The 22,027-nt window shown below is 43.2% G+C and overlaps 5 protein-coding genes across 5 annotated transcripts; all 5 read left to right on the forward strand.

The window, feature by feature from the left end:
• The first annotated feature begins 465 nt into the window (after positions 1–465).
• Positions 466–1,235, forward strand: LOC118702120 (keratin-associated protein 2-3-like). Its single transcript, XM_036407781.2, has one exon. It carries the CDS (start codon positions 499–501, stop codon positions 916–918), a length of 420 nt encoding a protein of 139 aa, XP_036263674.1. The 5' UTR covers positions 466–498; the 3' UTR covers positions 919–1,235.
• Positions 1,236–10,170: 8,935 nt separating this feature from the next.
• LOC118702122 (keratin-associated protein 2-3-like) lies at positions 10,171–10,713 on the forward strand. The gene has a single exon (XM_036407783.2). The coding sequence runs from the start codon at positions 10,218–10,220 to the stop codon at positions 10,620–10,622; it is 405 nt and encodes a 134-aa protein (XP_036263676.1). The 5' UTR covers positions 10,171–10,217; the 3' UTR covers positions 10,623–10,713.
• A 3,722-nt stretch (positions 10,714–14,435) lies between these two features.
• LOC118702119 (keratin-associated protein 2-3-like) lies at positions 14,436–14,855 on the forward strand. Its single transcript, XM_036407780.2, has one exon. The coding sequence runs from the start codon at positions 14,436–14,438 to the stop codon at positions 14,853–14,855; it is 420 nt and encodes a 139-aa protein (XP_036263673.1).
• A 3,168-nt stretch (positions 14,856–18,023) lies between these two features.
• LOC118702126 (keratin-associated protein 9-3-like) lies at positions 18,024–18,389 on the forward strand. The gene has a single exon (XM_036407786.2). It carries the CDS (start codon positions 18,024–18,026, stop codon positions 18,387–18,389), a length of 366 nt encoding a protein of 121 aa, XP_036263679.1.
• A 2,862-nt stretch (positions 18,390–21,251) lies between these two features.
• On the forward strand, positions 21,252–22,027 carry LOC118702121 (keratin-associated protein 9-3-like). The gene has a single exon (XM_036407782.2). It carries the CDS (start codon positions 21,284–21,286, stop codon positions 21,692–21,694), a length of 411 nt encoding a protein of 136 aa, XP_036263675.1. The 5' UTR covers positions 21,252–21,283; the 3' UTR covers positions 21,695–22,027.

A 22,027-nucleotide genomic window follows, 5' to 3' on the forward strand; every position in this document is an offset into this window, starting at 1 on the left:
ATGTGTGTAGAGAAGGCAAGTCACTGTTTGGGGAGTAATTATGAGAGCCTTTGAAGTCCATGAATAAAATATTAACTTTAGAGCCACAGGGCAGAGCGATTAGAAACTATACTGGTTAAACACACACACACACACACACACACACACACACACACACACACACATTCTTTTCTCTTTATTTTAAAAATATTCACAAGGAAATTCATCATAATCCAATGTCTAGATTTGGTGAGAATAAACAATACAGAAAAAAAGAAAAACATTTGTGGTGTGGCTGCATGTACAGGTATGAGGAGAGGGTAACCAAAAGCACCATTAGTCAATGCTAAATTCTCACTTAATTGGCCAGGAAATTAACTAGGGTGTGGCCTTGTGGTCTGGGGGCCATTAGCACCGGGCCAGGGTATATAAAGGGCCCCATGGGGGAGGAAGACATTCACACCTGAGAACACCCAACTCCTCTCACCAGTCCAACTCAGCCCACCCCCAGACACCACCATGACCGGCTCCTGCTGTGGCTCCACCTGCTCCAGCTGTGAGGAAGGATGCTGCCAGCCTTGCTGCTGCCAGCCCTGCTGCTGCCAGCCCTGCTGCTGCCGAGACCCCTGCTGCTGCCGACCCTGCTGCTGTCAGACCACCGTGTGCCGCCCCGTGACCTGCGTGCCCCGCTGCACGCGCCCCATCTGTGAGCCCTGCCGCCGCCCCATCTGCTGTGACCCCTGTGGCCTGCAGGAGGGCTGCTGCCGCCCCATCACCTGCTGCCCCACGTCCTGCACGGCCATTGTGTGCCGCCCCTGCTGCTGGGCCTCCACCTGCTGCCAGCCCATCTGTGTGCAGGCGCCCTGCTGCCGGCCCCCCTGCTGCCAGCCTGCCCCCTGCCGCACCACCTGCAGGACCTGCCCCTCCTGCTGCTGCTGAAATTCCATGATCAATACACAGAAGCCTAAGCACCTATTCTGCATTTTAATCAAATTGAAAGAAAAACAGATTTTTCCATAAAGTGACAATCGTCATTTTTATATCCTACCATTTGGACACATGAGCAGATCTCTATCTCCACTCTCAGCCAAATTCCCAGTGTCTCCATCAGCAGAAGTCACCATGGATGGCAAGCCCACCTTTAAAAGTCCCTGAGTGGACGTGGCAAACCCATCCTGAACTCTGGAGACTGCTCAAAGCCTCCAGGCATCATTTGTAATGTGCTGTTCACTTGTTTTTAATAAACTAATTTTTCCTGCAAACCTCAGGGCTACCTGATTCATTTATTAGTGTACCAGATGAGCAGACGATGAACAGAAAGGGGAGTGAAGAGGAAAAAGGAAGAAGAGACAAACAGGATGAGAAAGACAGGAGAGGGAAAGAGAGAGAGTTTTTAGGAATCCTGGTATGAGTCTTGAGCAGGGGTACAGGACGGCCAGGCCAATCCGCGGGCTGCTCACATGGGTAGGAAATCTATGCACACCAGGCCCTCCATGCCTGTCCTTTGTCCCTGAATCGAGGTTCATGTCTTAACACTCCTCACTAAGTTTCACTAAGCAACACTAAATTTCTCACAGTAACTGACACATGCCATGCTGTTCCATTTGTCTTTGCTTTTATCATGTTCTTTCATTTTTCACCTGCCTCTCCCCTCCACCTTCTTCACTTACCTAACCTAGATCCATTTCCAAGTTCAACTCAGGCTTCTCCTAACCCCTCAACCACACACACACACACACACACACACACACACACACATACACCACACACTAGGTTATGTGCCTTAACATATACTAATAGCATCCTGTGATCCCATACTTATCTCCCTACCCATAAGGCATTGCATTGAGATTATCTACCTCTCTTACTCCAAGAAAAAAAACCCCAAAAAACAGTTTATTCATTCTGGCTCTCAGCACTGAGTTCAATGTTTAGAATAGATTCTCTTTGTTGAATCAAACTAAATGTAGATATGTACTTAAGCATCAGCATAACTTAATTTCCTCCCCACCCCCCTTTCTCAGGTTTCCTCATCTGCAAAACAGGAAAATTAATGTTAATCCATGTAGATTGCTGGGAAAGTCAAAAGACTTTTTGTATGGAAGTGCCTGGCACACAGTAAGCACTAGTACCATCCTATATAATAAAAGCTTAATATATTAAGTGTCTGGTTGACCAGTTGGCTCTTCAACCAATCAAAGAGTAATGTGCTAATTACAATATATGCTAAGGGAACTCAACCACTGACCACCAGGGAGCAGAAGCTCCAACTGGTAGGTTAGCTTGCTGCTGGGGTCCAGCTGATCAGGACTGGAGCAACATGCCCTGGAGCCCTCCCACGGTCCTTCTCATGGTCCCTTCCAAGCTGGCCAATGTCTCTCCCTGGCCTGGACTGTGCACCCTGGCCTGCAACCTCTCACAATCTGGGACCCCTTGGGGAATATCAGGGAGCCAGTTTCAGCCTGGCCAGGCCAAGGGACCCCACTGGTGCATGAATTCATGCACTGGGCCTCTAGTTCATTTATATTCCTTGTTGCAAATATGAGCATCACTATATCATAGGGGATCAAAATATGTGATATTTATTATATATCATGTCATGGAGGGTGGGAAAGTATTCAGGGAAGGCTTTTTTTTTTCCAGGATAGGCCACATTCACTGGCAGAAATAAATTTTCTAATAAATATAATAGAGAAGACCAAAAACTTCATCATCAGATCGAGACTGTCTTGTAATGAAAGGGTCCTTTAAAAGATGACCTACAAGTCCACATGAAAGAGTCCTCGATTACAGGATTAGCAAAGAGGGGCTTAGCACTGGGAGCAAAAAAGAGTCGAGGAAAATACATGCATCAGAGAGACTTTTCTCTCACTCTGAGGCACCCAAAGGAATCAATCCCAAGCTATAAGAGATGCCAAAAGATGACCTGGTTTAGCTTTCCCTGGCTTTAGGCAGATGAATATCTAAACCACTTAGAAGATATATTTCTTCCTTAAATTCCAGAAATGAATCCCACCAGTCCCCTGATCATCTAGAGTTTCCTGTCTTTTTCAACTAAAATATTTTCTCTTCTCAATGAATGATAATCATCTCTTCCGTCTTTCACATTTGTGTAGATTTTATGATAAACCTGGCCTGTGAAGTCTTGCCATTTCACAGAGGAGGAAACTGGGGCTGGCAGGGTGTAAGCACTTGCTCTAAGTCACACATCTGCTGAGTGGTGGAGGAAGGATCTGAATCCTTCTTTGTCTTCCCCATCCTCCTTCCATCCATCTCCGTTAATCCTCCTCATACCCATTTCTAACTCTTATGATTTGAGGATATTTTAAAGATCACTTTGGAGGGCAGTGTTATGTTTTCATAAGTTTAAAAGTGTCCTAACATCCAGTGGCCCCACAACTGGTTCCTACCAAAACACAGCTTAGGAAACTATTAAGATAAGGGCATGGGTCAGCATCACTAGAAGTCATCAACACTACATTCTTTTTCAATCCAACCATGAAATATCCTAGGGTTGATCACCACAACAGTTAACATTTACTTGTCCCCGGTCTGGTAATTATATTCTTGCAGAACCTGTCATTTGAGTGATACGACACAAAAAGCCCCCGTGATGAAGACCAGGGACACATCTCTTATCCCATAAGCTTAGGCCCATTAATGTGCTATAGCGAAGGAAACCGCACAGTACAGGGCCACCGAACAAAAGAGGAGGAAAGGTTTCTGTAGGATTTTGAGAAATAGTGGGTGTTGGTGAAAATACATGAAATGGTGTTTTGCAGAGCTCAAAGCAGAAGGCTTTGTGCAAAAGAATGAGCATCAGGACTGGCCCGTGAAAAGCCCTGTGGTATTGTTAAAACTTTGCCACTCTCTTATCTGTGTGACTCTGAGGAATCATGTTATAGATCTGGCCTTCTGACAGCTGTGATGGAGTACAGTGGTCCACAAAGCCAAAGGCCTTCAGATCCTGTGGAGCTAAGATAAATGCCCATGTCATGTCTGAAGATCCCTTACCTGAAACTCTGCCTCTGGGTTGGATACGAAGGTTATTTGTCTGTGTTAAGGAGACTAAGATCCTGGTCAGGAATAATGGGTTCGTACAGCGGTGACTTCACTCAGGCAAGTTTCTGACAGCCTGTAATTTTAAAATGCAAGATTTCTTATTACTATGCATTTTTTTCTGTTAAAAATACAAAACACAGTGAATAAAATAACAGATGTATTCCTGTTGCTAATATTTGGATCTCTGTATATAGTCTAAGCCAGATAACAATATACTAAACCATAAATCTAGCAAGTTCTTATTTCACTATATGGGGTAGAATTTCTGATAACTACTAGTACATTTTCACTACTTTGAAGTGACTCAGAATTGGGCAAAGACTAGGAGTCAACCACCAGGGTTTATTTTGTTTTGTTGTTTCAGAGAGGAAGGTAGAGGGAGAGAAACATCCATGATGAGAGAGAATCTGTGATAGGTGGCCTCTTGAACGCCCCCTACTGGACATCGAGCCTCCTATCCGAGCACATGCCCTGATTAAGAATCGAACCATGACATTCTGGTTCATAGGTTGATGCTCAACCACTGAGCCACGCCAGCTGGCCAGTGTTTATACTCCACAAAGGCCTGTGGTATTGTTAAAACTTTGCCACTGTCTTATCTGAGTGAGTCTGAGAAATCATGTCACAGATCTGGCCTTCTGACAACTGTGATGGAGTATGATGGTCCACAAAGTCAAAGGCCTTCAAGGTCTGGGACCCTGGTGGACCAAAGAGTGTATAAAATGATTAAATCAAACCAAACATAATTTGGAGACAAATTCTGTCTGACAGCCATCAGCATCCCTTGGACAATGTTATCTTTAACCTACCTTCCAACTATACATTCATTTTCTATACCCCCGTTTTCCTTAGCCGGGGCTAAAAAAGACAAAGCTATGTTATCAGTCATCAGTTCCCTTAATTCCTCTAGCCCCACGGCTCACGAGCCACATGCAGCTCTTTGGCCCCTTAAGTGTGGCTCTTCCACAAAATACCATGGTCTGGGCGAGTCTATTTTGAAGAAGTGGTGTTAGAAGACGTTTAAGTTTTAAAAATTTGGCTCTCAAAAAAAATGTCAATCGTTGTTCTGTTGATATTTGGCCGTGTCCACTAATGAGTTTGCTGACCACTGCCCTAGCCTTTTCAGAAGCCCAATTTCATCCTTCATGAGGAACAAAACCCTTAGCCAACAAACCTAAGCATCTACTACTGAAATATAATTGATTCCTTTACAAATATTTTCAATATACTTTGAAGAACTCAATACACATGCTTATGTCACACATAAAAAGAAATATGTCAACTTAAATTTCATTTCTAAATCCATATCAGACACAAAATCCATAAAATCCACATTTATTTTGGCCTTATTGCCCTGTGAAGAGTTTCTCCTTCAATTGCTTTATCTGCCTTTGTCCTGCCTTCCTAAAATGTGTAATTACTGTGTGACCAGACACTACTTAGAACTTATTTTTCCTTCCTTTCCCTCTCCACCCCCCAAGGAGCATAGCACTGTTTACAGAGTTAGTGTCTCATAAGTCACTATGAGTAATAAGCCAGCTCTAATGGCCTATAACCATGCCACTCTCGTGGTCTGGGTGGTTATTTCCATATAAACATGAGAAGCAACATGTTGTTTTACTGAAGCACTGCACCATTCTTTCCATAGCAGAATTGGCACACATCTTTTATGAGCCGTTTTAGTTTTTTGGTTTTGTTTTGGGGTTTTTAAGGAATTCTTGCCTCATTGCAAATAATCAGGCATGTGAAGATTATAGTCTCTCACTTGGTCATGGATAGTTAACAAGAGAAAAGTGTGATGGTGGCAACACTGGATTCTTCAACTTGTCACATGGTCTGTAAAAACTGGCTATTCAATGAGTAACTTTTCTAAAGCTATAAACCATCAAGTATTCATTACAAGGGGAAAAGCAGGAAGAAAGGAAAGCATCCTTCAGTGATATTGGAATTGCTGCCTCAGCAACGGGATCCACCAATCTGGAGTGCTCATTTCAATGGGCGACCACAGCTCTAGGAAATGACCCTGGGTCCTGGCGGCCACCAGCACCAGGCCAGGGTATATAAAGGGCCCCATGGGGGAGGAAGATATTTACACCAGAGAACACCCAACTCCTCTCACCAGTCCAACCCATTCCACCCCAGATACCACCATGACTGGCTCCTGCTGTGGGGGAAGCTGCTGCCAGCCCTGCTGCTGCCAGCCCTGCTGCTGCCAGCCCTGCTGCTGCCGAGATCCCTGCTGCTGCTGCCCCTGCTGCTGCCAGACCACCGTGTGCCGCCCTGTGACCTGCGTGCCCCGCTGCACGCGCCCCATCTGTGAGCCCTGCCGCCGCCCCATCTGCTGTGACCCCTGTGGCCTGCAGGAGGGCTGCTGCCAGCCGATTGCCTGCTGCCCCATATCCTGCACGGCTGTGTTCTGTCGCCACCGTATGTGCTGTGAGCCCTGTGGCCTGCAGGAGGGCTGCTGCTGCCCCATCACCTGCTGCCCCACGTCCTGCACGGCCATTGTGTGCCGCCCCTGCTGCTGGGCCTCCACCTGCTGCCAGCCCATCTGTGTGCAGGCGCCCTGCTGCCGGCCACCCTGCTGCCAGCCTGCCCCCTGCCGCACCACCTGCAGGACCTGCCCCTGCTGCTGCTGCTGAGCTGCCCACAGGAAACATTCCAAGTGCTCAGAAATGTACAAATGTTCCCATCCCAATGGGTCAGATGAGAGATAGCACCTTTGCAGCCTACCTGGTCTTCAACAGCTAACTCAACAGTAAACGTCTATCCATTTTCCATATAATAATTATACAGCACATTCTGGCCCTCCTTGAGAATGTTTAGAAAGACTCCAACTCTCATCATTTGAGTTTCTAGCTTTAAAAAAATGAGTAAACAAAGTCAAAAGTTCCTCTTGAATGAGACTCTACCCTACTGACACATCATCATTCTCTACTGTTTCAAGATGGGATATTTTTCTATGAATAGATTACATTTATTTGGGTGTTTCTGCACAGTAAAATAATAAAATTTTACTTCTGGGAAGCAAATGTGTTTCTCTTCATTGCTTGTTAATCTTCAAAAGCTTAGTTTCCGCTTAAGCTATGGTATGCAGAAGAACCAAAGGAAAAAGGACTTTCCATGGCCATATTTTTAGCTTTAGAAACAATTCCAGGACATGGTCTGTAATTTTTATAGCAATTCAAGTAATTCAGAACATCTTAAGTGCCTTCATATTTCAAGCCACAGGTTTTGTGGTGATGCTGAGGAAATGGTAAGGCTTCAGCAGGTCTCTCTGACCATGAATTTGACTCATGAATCATCGGCACATGAGGGAGGGAGAAGAAGCCTAAATCAGAGCTCCTCTAATTCCCTGATTTAGAAACTACACAGTGATTAATGTCAATTGGTACCTGGCAATCCCTAACAATTGAATGCCTACTCTGGAAGGACCGTATCCCAGCTTTTTCCATCGTCCCACCAGCACCACTATGGCCAATTCCAATTTCAGTGGAATCACCGCTGCTGAGCAGGAAGAGAGAAATATATCTTGGTTGGAAACATTCCAATTTAGAACTCCAAATAATCTTACCATTAAAACAATGCCAATGCAATTGAAATAGTGGTAACATAAATCCACACTGGATATGTTGTTAAAAACCTTGATTCTGGCCAGGAAAACTATTATTGTGTTACTGAGAAATATGTATTGAGTTTCTAACATCTGATCTATAAATTTTATAAAATGTGCTGACTGTATACTTGGACATAGCTACCTGCTCAGTGAGGGCAGTCAGGCAAGATAAGCTTTGTGAAGGCCCAGATCTTAACTGACTTTGCTCACTACTGGATTCCCACTGACCTACACAGTATTTGGCACACAGTATATGAACAGAAATTATTTGTTGAATCATTAAATAAGTTCTAGGGTTGGAAGAGAGTGATCCCAACTATCTCCTCATGCTAGACATGGACATTCTTACATTAACGCAACGAGCCATCTCAAGAGGAAAAGTGTTTTTCTTGAAATATGGTAAAAGTTTCTCAACAGAAGTTCCATTATATTAAAATCTTAACATTGTCAGTTCATGCACAATGGAATTTTCTCTTCACTAAGGGCTTAATAGTTTACCAATGAATAGGCTCACAGGTCCAATTTCTTTCTACATATTCCTAACCGCCATTCTTAAAATTCTCTAACTTCATCTGTTTTCCTTCATCCCAGAATCTTTTTTGTTAGCCTTCAAGAGACTTCTTCATCCTAAAATAACTTCTCAGATTTAGATTGCTTTGTTTCCTCCCAAGGACATCATTATTATTGGATCATGTTTGCTTCCACAATAATTTCATGCCTGAACAGCCATGGTGGCTGGTGCAGGTCTGGGTAAGTTGCAAGGGACCATGTGAGCAGAATGATCAAGAATAAGGCTTCAACTGGAGCCTCAGTCACATACCTAGAACAGACTTAGTTGTAAAGCAAAAGGCCAGAACCAAGCAAACCCAGAGGCAGAAGTGGAAAAGTTGCTAAGTGACAAGGTCCTCTTACAGACAGTTTGAGACAACTGAATATTACAGCTGGTTCTGTGGGCAGAAAGCTCAGCACACTACGGGGAGACAGTGGAGCAAGAGGTGTTGGGGTATGCACTAGGCGGGCCTAGAGACAACCTCTGGCTGAGTTCACTACCCAGGGATTTTGTCACGCTGGTCTGCATATAGATTGTGGGACTGCATCTAGATTGTGGTTTTGTTCAGAGTGCCTCATGGCTACGCAATTATGTCCAATTTGTATTACTATCTCCTTAGGAATTTTGAGAAGGCTGCCAGGGAGATAATTCCCCCAATTCCTAATATTGGTGAGACATAGAGTCCTTTCAGGTGACTGGAAAAATTAGCCATTTCAAATATAGCAACGATAGAAAAATAAATTCACTGATAGTATTCCTAAATAAAACAGATGTTGCTTAATGACAAGAAATATGATGCCCACAATTCCATTCTTCAGTTTCTTGGGCTTACAATGTAATGTTCCCACAGGTGTTGTAGAGTAATTATTGGTATCTGTACAATACTTGACCTTAGGGAAGCCAATTTCTAGTTCTTTATGTATAAAACGAGGACTATAATGATACCTACTTAATAGGATTGTACAAAGAATAAAGTAATGCCTTTATTGCTTTTGCATAATGTTTGGAACAGAGTTAGAACTAAGTAATAGTGGCTAACATGATGGTTATAAATAATAAAATCCACCTTTGTATGGGAAAATATAATTATGAAAATTAATGAGCATGTAATTTAAGACTAAAAACACCCAAATTCATAGAGTGGAATGGTGGTTACCATAGGCTGGGTTTGAGGGGAAAGAGAAGATAATTTTTTTTAAAGCAAGTACAATGGTGGTTACCATGGGCTGGAGAGAAAATTGGTGTTTAATGGGTAGAGTTTTAGTTTATAAGTAGAAAGAGTTCGGGAGATCGATACATACACAATAATATGACAGTATTTAATGTCACTGGACTGTATACACAAAAATGGCAATGATAGTCCATTTTATGTCACATGGATTTTACCAAACATTCTATGTTTTTTAAAAATGTAATAAAAAGAAACACTGATGATAGAAGTTTAGGAGGATGCATTCCTTTAGCTCCAAAACATAGACTGAAATTTCTTTTTTTCCTGACAAATCACGACTTTAAAAACATCCTTTAGTATTTTTCTGAACTTATTTTGGGCAGGAGGCTTAGCAGTGCAAAAGGACACTCAACTCGGGAATCCACTTCCTGGTCAATAAGTATCCCTAAGAGCACGACAGCTACTCTTGGGCTATCAAAACACCAATTGGCAAAGCATCGCTAAGTTAATAAAGATAATTGGAGACTTTGAAGTTAAGATCATTACCGGTAAGTCCAGATTTGAACTATAAGTAGCAAAACATAATGAGTCTTGACCAAAAAAGGAAAACAAAGTCTTTTATGAGTACCTGCATACCAAAAACAGTATCTAGAAACTTATTAGCCTATCAGTGTCATTTCAAAATAAATACACAAAAACAAGGAAATAATCTTGGGTCCTGGAGGCCACCAGCACCAGGCCAGGGTATATAAGGGACCCTGTGGGGGAGGAAGACATTCACACCTGAGAACACCCAACTCCTCTCACCAGTCCAGCCCATCCCAACCCCAGGCACCACCATGACCGGCTCCTGCTGTGGCTCCACCTGCTCCAGCTGTGGGGGAGGCTGCTGCCAGCCCTGCTGCTGCCAGCCCTGCTGCTGCCGAGATCCCTGCTGCTGCCGCCCCTGCTGCTGCCAGACCACCGTGTGCCGCCCCGTGACCTGCGTGCCCCACTGCACACGCCCCATCTGTGAGCCCTGCCGCCGCCCCATCTGCTGTGACCCCTGTGGCCTGCAGGAGGGCTGCTGCCGCCCCATCACCTGCTGCCCCACGTCCTGCACGGCCATTGTGTGCCGCCCCTGCTGCTGGGCCTCCACCTGCTGCCAGCCCATCTGTGTGCAGGCGCCCTGCTGCCGGCCCCCCTGCTGCCAGCCTGCCCCCTGCCGCACCACCTGCAGGACCTGCCCCTCCTGCTGCTGCTGAGCGTGCATCGTCCCCAAGGCCCCTCAGTAGATGGCCAGGTCCATCCCGCTGTCCCTTAGCTTCACTGCAGAACAACATGGCCTTTCTTGAGAAGACCATCTCTCATTTCTTCAAACAGCTCCTGGAGACACCTTTCCAGGCTAACTGCCAGTGAAGAGTGCCCTGGTCCAGCTCCAAACCATGATGTCTGTTTTCAAATAAACTTTGTGCTCACAGCATAGGAATCATGGTCGTTGTGGTGTTTCCTTTCCATGGGTTTCTGTCTCTCTGTTTTGACCAGAGAACTTCAAAACAAAATGTCAAATAAACATCTTCCACTGTTTTATGCAATAATCTAAGTCTGCTTAGTTTCCTTGTTATCCCTCTAAACAGCATTTATAAGGCCCAGGTGCTGAGTGAGGAAGGTGGACATGGCTACATTTTCATCACATGTACAGAGTTACTTGCGTTCATTATCAGACACACAAAACGCCTTCTGAATGATCAGTAAGAAGGCTCTTGTCTGACATAGGGAGCCCAGTCCGAGGGTTTCTTCACTGGCCTGGCACCCGCTGGCACAGCATAGAAAGCCCAGTGCCTTTCTATGAGCTGAAAGGAATCTTAGGTGACATCTGGCCAATCATCTGGTTTTGAAGCTGAGGAGCAATGAGTAATGAGACATGAAGTAAGTCCTTGGTAACATAATTTTAATGTAATCATAACCACCAAGGCTCAGAAAAGACCCAGGAGAGGCCAGCCCCCTGACATAAGCCTTTAAGTCTAACACGCCCGTTAGTGTAGCTCCTCTGGCCAGAAGAGCTCTCCCGTCTTCTGAGGCCAAGAGTAATGGCACCGGATAGTGCATTCCCTGCGATGTTTAGCATCTGATTGTTAATTAGAATCCACTCTTGTGGATTGTAAATCCACACCAACTCCCAAGAGCTGCTTATCTTTGGGCATTAATGGCATTATACATGTAACCAAAAATCATAGGACTTATGGGAACAGAGTATAGGAAGGTGGTTGCCAAGGGCTGAGGTGTAGGAGAGATGGGAGTGCTGGCCAAAGGATACAAACTTCCAGTTATAAGGTGAATAAGTTCAGGGATCGACATGTACAACATACATGGACGACATACAATACAATATAGTTAACAACACTCTATTGTATACTTGAAAGTTGCTATGAAAGCAGAGCTTTGATGTTCTCACCACCACCACCACAAAATAATTATGGAGGTGAAGGATATGTTCATTAACCTTACTGGAGTGAACATTTTGCAACATGTATGTGTCAAGTCGTCACGATATACATTTTACTTATTCGAGATTATATATCAATTATACCTTAATAAACCTGGGGGAGGGAAGAAAGCAGAATATACCAATTTTTATCTAGGCTCTGGTTACTGCTTTGAAAAAATCACATGTGTCCTTCTAGGAATATATCCCAAGAAACTAGAAACACCAATCAGAAAGGATATTTGCACCCCTATGTTCATAGCAGCACAATCTACAATAGCCAGAATTTGGAAACAGCCTAGGTGCCCGTCAGCAGATGATTGGATCCAAAAACTATGGTACATCTACATAATGGAATACTATGCTGCCATAAAAAAGAAGGAATTCTCATCATTTGCAGCAACCTGGAAGGAATTGGAGAACATCATGCTGAGTGAAATAAGCCAATCAATGAAAGAGAAACACCACATGACCTCACTCATTGGTGGATGATAAAGATCATTATAAACTGATGAACCAAGAGACAGATATAGAGAAAGTAAAACAACAGGCAGACTGTCAAATTACAGTGGGGAGGGGAGGAAGATCTGGGGGAAATAATAGATCAACCGAAGGACTTGTATACATGCATATAAGTACAACCAATGGACATAAAACTCTGGGGAGGGAGGGGATGTGTGGGAAGGAGGAAGGGGGGCAAAAAAAATCAATAAAATATGTAATAAATAAATAAATTAATTAATTAATTAATTTAAAAAAATCACGTGTGTCTATGGACAAGAGAAAGAATGTGACATGTGAGCAAATCAAACGTCTTCACTGATGAGACCGCTTGACTTCTCCCTCTTCTGTTTTCCCCAGTGGTGACTACACGTTTAGTCATTTACATCCCTTTTAAAGATTTGAAATTATGTTTGAAATTCCATTTAGGGAGCTTTGGCTCCTGGGGCCCAAGGCACATTTTTCTGAATAATGAGAAAGATCCCGAAGTGATCCCCAATCCTGGCTGGTGACTAATAGGAGGGGTGACACAGAGGAGGAATGAGGTTGTTTCCATGCAATTCCTTTCTGCCTCTGTCTCTGTCTCTGCCTCCAGGAGAAGCGTGTCCGTCACATGTCTGGCTGAGCCATGGCAGAGCAGCTGTGTGAGCTCCCAAGGCAATGCCTCTGAATAAGGTATGGCACATGTTTGCATTGCTGGTGGGAAACCCCCATCTTGTCACTTCTTAGTCATAGCACCATGCGCAGGTAAATTAAGAAAAAGCTTCTCATGACATCATTCTTGATCACATACACAAGAAAACCAAGTATAAAAAATACCATATCTCTTTCCCGGCCAGTATGGCTCAGTGGTTGAGCATGAACAGGAGGTCATGGTTCGATTCCCCACATGCTGGGTTGCAGGCTTGGTCTCCAGTAGGGGACATGAAGGAGGCGGCCAATCAATGATTCTCTCATCACTGATGTTTCTATCTATCCCTTTCCCTTCCTCTCTGAAATAAAAATATATACATATACCGTATTTTTCGGACCATAAGACGCACTTTTTTCCCCCCAGAAGTGGGGGGGAAAAGTCCCTGCGTCTTATGGTCCAAATATAGCCTACACATAAACTTTAAAAAAAAAAAAGTTTTTTTACTTGCCCGGCTCTGTGTGGTCTCTGTGTGCTTGCCCGGCTCTAAAATGGTTCTAAATGCTGCTGTTTACTTTACAGGGTTGATTACATGTGTTTATGACTGTGATGTTGGGTTTTAATGCACATAAAATATTTTAGGACACTATTTGTTTCAGAATCTTTTTTTCTTCATTTCCCTTCTCTAAAAACTGGTGCGTCTTATGGTCCAGAGCGTCTTATGGTCCGAAAAATATGGTACATATTTTTTAAAATGCCATGTCTCATGACCATCATTCTGTGATCAGAAGGACCAGAGATATGCACGGTATGAACTAGAGAAAAGAAATAAAAAATGGATGGCAGTCTTGGATGCTTTATTCCAATACTTACGTGGTTTACAAAAACAGAGTTTTTGCTTCCCATACAAGTGTATGAGCTGCGGTCTTATTCTAAGTATACATACATTTCTTTATAGCAAGTAATATGTAGTTCCAAGGAAGGACATGTGCAATACCTGTGTGATTAACATGTAGGCTTTTCAGAAAACTCTTTGAGGGCCAACTTTAGGATCTAGTCATTGTTCTATAAACCCCTATATTATGTTTAATTTCTTTTAAAAATTGCAATTCCTGTAGAACCATCTGTCCAGGATTCATCAGGTGCCCTCTACTCAAAATGAGCATCAAAAGATGCTATCATCTGAAACGACTGTGACTGCTTACATTTTTATAATAAACAGCATAAACATATCCATATTTGCCGTACGAAAATAATTCCTTAATGAGATCATGAGTCTGTCATGAGCAATGCAGCCATTAGTCAAAACAAACTTCTAGTTAATTGGTCAAAGGTAAACAAGAGGGGCCACCAGCACCAGGCCAGGGTATATAAGGGACCCTGTGGGGGAGGAAGACATTCACACCTGAGAACACCCAACTCCTCTCACCAGTCAAACCCAGCCCACCCCCAGACACCACCATGACCGGCTCCTGCTGTGGCTCCACCTGCTCCAGCTGTGAGGAAGGCTGCTGCCAGCCCTGCTGCTGCCAGCCCTGCTGCTGCCAGCCCTGCTGCTGCCGAGATCCCTGCTGCTGCCGCCCCTGCTGCTGCCAGACCACCGTGTGCCGCCCTGTGACCTGCGTGCCCCGCTGCACACGCCCCATCTGTGAGCCCTGCCGCCGCCCCATCTGCTGTGACCCCTGTGGCCTGCAGGAGGGCTGCTGCCGCCCCATCACCTGCTGCCCCACGTCCTGCACGGCCATTGTGTGCCGCCCCTGCTGCTGGGCCTCCACCTGCTGCCAGCCCATCTGTGTGCAGGCGCCCTGCTGCCGGCCACCCTGCTGCCAGCCTGCCCCCTGCCGCACCACCTGCAGGACCTGCCCCTCCTGTTGCTGCTGAGCTGCTTAGAGCAAGCAATCAACCTTCTCTACCCAACAAAACTCCTACCCTGAGCCATTAGGACCTCAAGTCAGCCAGAAGTTGCATGGAGATCCAAACTCATCTATTAAGAGTTGGGCTGTTCTCAAGTGTTGGTCATAATAACAACTTCTTTCTTTCCATCTTAGATCTTAGGTCTTTTTGGCATGTTTGGTTTCTAATAAACTTCTCTTCTTTGGCCTAGCAATCACAGCTTTGGTTTTATTTATTCATTCTAATTTTGTTCATTAAATTTTAATAAATGTGCTGATTGACTACCATTTGCAAGTTACACACGATATGGTAGATAATAGAAAGCAAAATTGACTTTTAAATGTTCCCCTCTTCAAGAAACTTCCAGAAAGGTGAATCAAATTAATAATCAATCAACTAAAAATTAGAATATGAAAAAAGTCAAAGCACAACACCCTATTTGGTATCAACAAGAAATCAATGCAGAACAAGAAAGACTGAAAGGAGAACCCGGCATTTTATAAGCATTAAGATTTTGGGGTACAGTTCTGAAGGAAGATGGCCTTCTCAACTATGGAAACAGTATGCACACAGGTATAGACAGGTTGTTCAGAGAAGAGTTGCCTGAGGGCACTGGATATATATATAGACTAACAGTAGAAGGTAAATTTGGAAACTTTTTGTGCTTTGAGTATTAACCAAATGAATATGCCCTCAAGGCAATAAGCACTAAGGAGCTGTTGAAAGCCGTGAGGCAGGGGAATGGTATGACAGGAGTTGGACATTGGGGCAGTTCCTATGGTCACTGCTTTTAAAAACAGAAGACCAGAGGCAATACATATGATGACTACACAGAAACAAATTGAGAGCTGAACTAAGATGATGGCAATAGAATAAAGAAGACACAAAGAGGATGGCAGACCTAGAAACTCTGGAGGAATATTAGCTAGTCCCAATGTGGGAAATAAGAAACAATTAGGAAGCAGTTCTAGATGGAACTTTTTTGATAAGCAGACACCTGAAAGAAAGTTAACATACTTATGCTTATTTACTGTGTGTTTAAAAGCACTACTCCACCATGTATTCTGCCTTCCAGTAATATTCACATTCTTGAGCCATTGTAAAATACTTTTAAAACAGGAGACAATGAATTTTACTAACTCTAAATCTGGACAGCAACAGAAAATAAAATGGAACAGATTTAGAAGCGAAGGATAAGTATTTTATACCTAGCTCTTCTGGCTATGTACTGGCTATGTGAATGTAGCAAGTCAATAATCTCTCCAAAATGCAGCCATTTCTAGACTCAATGGTATTTTAACATCAACTGATGTTCAGAAGGAATTAAAAGTAGTTCATAACATTAGCACCAATGTCCCAATTTAGAACTTTGAGATTAAATGGGTACTATATTTGACTCTTTTCCTTGATCAATCCCTCCTATCAATACTATACTGATTTGTGCACTAGAGCAAATGTGAGGCGAACAGATTAGGCTTTGCTTTCTACATAACACTTTAGTACCTCATATGTAATAGGATTTAATAAACATGTGCTATTTATAAAAAGAATGATGTCAGTTTCTGTACCTATAAAATGAAATGGTTGGACAAGATGATTTATTAATGTTTTGATCTCTAATATGTAATGATTACATTTAACCATTTTTCAACTTCATACCTACAGTCATGGTTCTCATATGACATGAACATCTTTATTGACATTGGCATGAATCACCTTTTAATTCTATCCTTGTATTATCCAACACCTCTATCTCATAAAAGCTAACTATGTACATCTATTCATGATTGGAAGGAAGGAATAAGCCTTCCATAAGTAGCAACACTATGTTCTTTTCGACATAACGTTTTTTTCATTTCTCCCCCTGTAACCATAAACATCAATTTTTTTCTTTTACCCAACTACTAGGAATTGTTTCCATTTTACTTTGCACATATTGTACAATATTTTATCACTCATTTTCTGTCCTGCCCTATAAGCATAAAAAGTATTTCCAAGTTCCTGCCACTTATTGATTCCCTTTATAATTAAATTGTTTTGCTCTTTGGTCTGATATTTTTCCATAAGACACAAGGTGTAGTTACATAAAATGACGTAAATTGAAATAAATCCCACCTCTGAGAAATCAATACTATCCAGATAAACTGTACAGCAATGATTTTCATGTTTCATAGAAACATAAATTACACTTAAAATTTTTGTGATTTTTTTCCTAATTACTAGATATGAATTTTAGCCCTTATTTTAAAGTTTTGATAACAAAATATCCATAGTAAATTGGAATGGAACAGGTTTTGTTCCCTATATCTTCCTGAGTGATAAATGTTTCCTCAGAGCTGACTGTGTGAAGTTTAGGAGAGAGCATAGAAATTAGAAAGATCCAGTTTCTAGAAAGATCTATTAATTTCTATGAAGGGTAGTATATCAGAGTTTCTACGTGGGTGATTGTAGAGACTGATACCTTATTAATCTAAACAAACATAAAGACAGCCTGACATAGCCTGGCCAGCAAGGCTCAGTGGCTGCGAGTAGACCTATGAATCAGGAGTTCACGGTCCAATTCCTGGTTAGGACACATGCCCAGGGATGCAGGCTCAGTCCCCACTGTGGGACATACAGGAAGCAGCCGATCAGTGTTCTCTCTCATCACTGATGTTTCTCTCTCTCCTTCTCCTTTCCTCTCTGAAATCAATTAAAATATATATATATATATATATATATATATATATATATATATATATATATATATATATATATGGGGGAGATAGCCTTACATAAATGCAATGGTTAACAATAACAGTCAATGGTTAAATTTTTTTTCTGAAAAAATTTGGTGAATGAGAGTCACTTTGTTAAGTAAAAATTACAGCATTGTTTGGGGGAGGGGAGTGGAGAACTTACCAAGAAGTACTGGACACATTTGGTGAGTACTACCAGCTGAGCAATAAGGAAAAACCAATTTAGACATATGTTTAAAATAAGTCAGTATCTGAATAATCAGAGGGCCCTGGGAAAGCTTGTTTAAAGAGTAACAAGAGAAAAATGCTATCCATGACAAAGAAGTGGCCAAAGCCTATAAAAGGTCCCAGTGGAACAAGGAGCCCAAACTAAGAAACTCCTCAGAGCACCCCACCTCTCAACCTAACTCCTGACACCATGGCCTGCTGTCAAACCAGCTTCTGTGGATTTCCCAGCTGCTCCTGTGGGACCTGTGGCCCCAGCTGCTGCCAGACCAGCTGCTGCCAGCCAACCTGCTGCCAGACCAGCTGCTGTGGCACCGGCTGTGGCACTGGCTGTGGCCAGGATGATGGCTGTGGAGGTGTGAGCTGCCGCACCAGGTGGTGCCGCCCTGACTGCCGCGTGGAGGACACCTGCCTGCCCCCCTGCTGCGTGGTGAGCTGCACCCCCCCAACCTGCTGCCAGCTGCACCATGCCCAGGCCGCCTGCTGCCGCCCGTCCTACTGTGGACAGTCCTGCTGCCGCCCAGCCTGCTGCTGCTACTGCTGTGAGCCCACCTGTTGAAAAACTTCCTTCTGATGGGAATCCTGAGCAAACGGCATATCCAAACTAACCAATGTTAGAGTATCAACAAACTTCTAAGCTCCAATACTCATAACCCAGCTTGTAACCTCTTGTCACAAAGCTGCGTAATTTCCCTACGATGTATATTAATGTATGATAGAAGACCAAAACTATTTCATGGACCTGGATATCATCTGAAGTCCTACAATCTGAAAAGAAGGCATGATATATTACCATAAATATCTCCTGAAATATTTCAACAGCTCATTGGGTTTGGGATTTAATAAAAATTTTCATTCTTCAGTGATAAAATCATTGTTGAAGAGTTCTTTTCTTTTAAACTTGTATTGATACTGGGATTTTCTAATATCTCAATAAATGTGGCATAGCATTGTGTGTTTTCAGTTCTATGCTTTTAATAATCATCTTTAAAATGTAGTTATTCTTTGTCTTGCCATTAAGTGGTCCAATATTCTGCAGCCAAAATATATGATTAAAAGAATTTCACCTCAATTTTTTAAAGTCAAAGAGATAGAATTCTCCACTAGCACATTACAAGAATTACACAGCTTGTTGAACCTACAGCTCTTTCCTTGGGCAACTTAAGACCAGAAACACAAAATTTGAGTTAAATTTTTCATTGAGAAAAATGTTGAAAGCAATTCCATGATAGAGAAGCACATAAATGGAAATAGGATATATAATGCTACTCTATCTCCAGTGTCCTTGTCAGTATGAATTTTAACTCCTCAAACATCTGAAATATGTGCAAAAAAAGATAAATCATTTTAGTATCAAGGATTCTGCTAGATTTAGGTATGAATTAGCTCCTGAGATTTTAGTAATAAGAAATCCACATATTTAAAACATCCAATATGGAAATATTAGCTAATTAAAGAATTGGTGATACAGATTTGCTAAAGGAAAAGCAAAAATATTCACAAAGAACCATACCTTTCAATTCACATTTGATATAGAATTTGAAAATGTCTTAATTCACCTGGGAAGAGTCATGATCTGATCTCAAAGCTGTCATTGCAAGAGAAGCAGAATTAACACTAGGCGTTCTGATTCAAACCCTCTATATGGCATTGGATTAGTCTCTAACAACTACAATAAACTGAAACTCTAGGTCCAACACTCCATAATATGTCACATACCCCAGTTTTAATATATTATGAGTGTGATTTTTATGCAGTTAGGAACATTTATTCTCAGCACAAGGAAAAAATTCTGTGTCGTGATGGATCTTAACTTACTGTGGTGATGTAGTGATCATTTCACAATATATACATACTAGAGGCCCAGTGCACAAATTTGTGCACAGGTGGGGTCCAGCTGGCCTATCCCAATCAGGCCCTTAGGGCCTGGCCAACGGGGGGCGGGGGGGGGACGAGAGGGGCCAAAGGTGATTGGCCAGCCCTGCCCCTGATTAGGGTGGGGAGGGATAAGGGATGGGGTGGGCCAGGGTGAGGGGCTGGGGCAGTTGGCTGGCTGGCCCTACCCCCTGGTCAAACTCCCAGTTGAACTCCTGGTCAAACTCCTTCTTGAGGGGAAATTTGCATATTAGCCTTTTATTATATAGGATTTCAAATCATGTTGTACACTTAAAACTAATATAATATGTCAATCATATCTCAATTTTAAGAAAAGAACATTTAAATCTATTGGATGAAGTCGCAAGTCAAGAGTCACAAGTCATATGTTAACTCTTTCAGCACTTAAGATTTTCTTGAAGTATACCTATTATATAGTTTTTAAAAAGTAAAATCTCTTGCCCAGATGCCATGATTCAGTGATTGTGCATTGACCTATGACCCAGGACGTCACAGTGCGATTCCTGGTCAGAGCATATGACCGGATTGTAAATTCAATCCCCTGTGGAGGGCGTGCAGGAGGCTGCCAATCAATTATTCTCTCTCATCATTGATATTTCTATCTCTCCCTCCATCTCCCTTCCTCTCTGAAATCAATAAAAAATATATATTTTTAGAAGTAAATTAAATAAAATCTCCAGAGAAATCTCTAATCACGGAGTTATTACTCATGCTAAACTCTATCTTTCCTCCCTCTACTCTCAAAAAGTCTGTAAGAAGTAGGGCAAATTTCCATTGGTTTTCCCTAGAACATCTGCTTACGTGGAAAAGAATTATAGTTGCAAGTTTAGTCTGGAGTCAGATGGCATGGTTCAGATTTCGGATTCACCATTTGTTAGTGTGAACTTGGGCGAACGACTTACATCTGTTTGTGGCTCACTGTCCTCATAGAGATGGTATAACAGCAATTGATGCAAGCAAAGTACTCAGAACTGTTTGGACACAAGTGTTTCACAAATGTTTTCAGGAACAATTCATCTGTATTTCCCAGCCCCCGATGGAAGCCTCCGTTCTGTCCAGCTGAATCACTCTGCTGCTCTGGCAAAGGGAAAAGAAGAAAGGGTAGGGAAGGGGCAGCTGTCAACGTGGCTGAGCATCAAACTGTCATGTGAGACCCAAGAGCTCGATTATTAGGGTCAACATTGAGTAATATTTACACTCCTTAAAGGTGAGGCATCAGCCAATTATTCCCTGGGCAATGAGCACATTGTAACGAATATGGGAAATTAGGGGTTATGTCCTCAAGGAACGCTAATGACTACTGGGCCACGGTAAAAAATCCTAAATGAAGACCAAATAAAATCAACCTTTAAAGGCTTTCAGAAGGTTGCACAAATAACTCAGGAACAGGGCAATTATCCTTCACAAACAAGTTATTTAAAAACAAACAGGAAAGAGACTTCGGGATTATGTAAATAATAGCTGGCCAAGGCTTATAAAAGGCCCAACGTAGAAGTCATCACCAAAACTAAAAGATTTTCTCTGAGTACCGCACCTCTCAACCCAACTCCTGACACCATGGCCTGCTGTCAAACCAGCTTCTGTGGATTTCCCAGCTGCTCCTGTGGGACCTGTGGTCCCAGCTGCTGCCAGCCAACCTGCTGCCAGACCAGCTGCTGCCAGCCAACCTGCTGCCAGACCAGCTGCTGCCAGCCAACCTGCTGCCAGACCAGCTGCTGTGGCACCGGCTGTGGCACTGGCTGTGGCCAGGATGGTGGCTGTGGAGGTGTGAGCTGCCGCACCAGGTGGTGCCGCCCTGACTGCCGCGTGGAGGACACCTGCCTGCCCCCCTGCTGCGTGGTGAGCTGCACCCCCCCAACCTGCTGCCAGCTGCACCATGCCCAGGCCGCCTGCTGCCGCCCGTCCTACTGTGGACAGTCCTGCTGCCGCCCAGCCTGCTGCTGCTACTGCTGTGAGCCCACCTGCTAAAAGCCAAGTTAATGATTTTCAACCTGAAGTTTCAACTTCCAACTCCATCCATGAACTAATTATTTCTTCAACCACCCCTGGACCACTAACCAGTTCTGGAACTTTTGTGTGGCTTTTGTTGTGGGGGTTAGCAAATACTTGAGCCTCACAGACCTGATCTCCCCACTGAAGCTGCCAAATACAAATTTGACTCAAGATATGAGAAAACCAATTTGCATTGGGCTTGACCTTCAGATCCCCCGCTCCAGGACTCAGTGCTGCCAGGCCGGGGAGAAACTGTCTATTCTTCTCAGACGCATTCACCTCCTCTACTCTACCACCCTGCAACCTGCA

This window comes from Pipistrellus kuhlii, unplaced genomic scaffold (genome assembly GCF_014108245.1).
Source record: "Pipistrellus kuhlii isolate mPipKuh1 unplaced genomic scaffold, mPipKuh1.p scaffold_m20_p_37, whole genome shotgun sequence".
Lineage (NCBI taxonomy): Eukaryota > Metazoa > Chordata > Mammalia > Chiroptera > Vespertilionidae > Pipistrellus > Pipistrellus kuhlii.

What these genes read in the sequence shown, in the direction of transcription:
- LOC118702120 (XM_036407781.2), top strand. Translation starts at nt 499, where the DNA reads ATGACCGGCTCCTGCTGTGGCTCCACCTGCTCCAGCTGTGAGGAAGGA.
- LOC118702122 (XM_036407783.2), top strand. Translation starts at nt 10,218, where the DNA reads ATGACCGGCTCCTGCTGTGGCTCCACCTGCTCCAGCTGTGGGGGAGGC.
- LOC118702119 (XM_036407780.2), top strand. Translation starts at nt 14,436, where the DNA reads ATGACCGGCTCCTGCTGTGGCTCCACCTGCTCCAGCTGTGAGGAAGGC.
- LOC118702126 (XM_036407786.2), top strand. Translation starts at nt 18,024, where the DNA reads ATGGCCTGCTGTCAAACCAGCTTCTGTGGATTTCCCAGCTGCTCCTGT.
- LOC118702121 (XM_036407782.2), top strand. Translation starts at nt 21,284, where the DNA reads ATGGCCTGCTGTCAAACCAGCTTCTGTGGATTTCCCAGCTGCTCCTGT.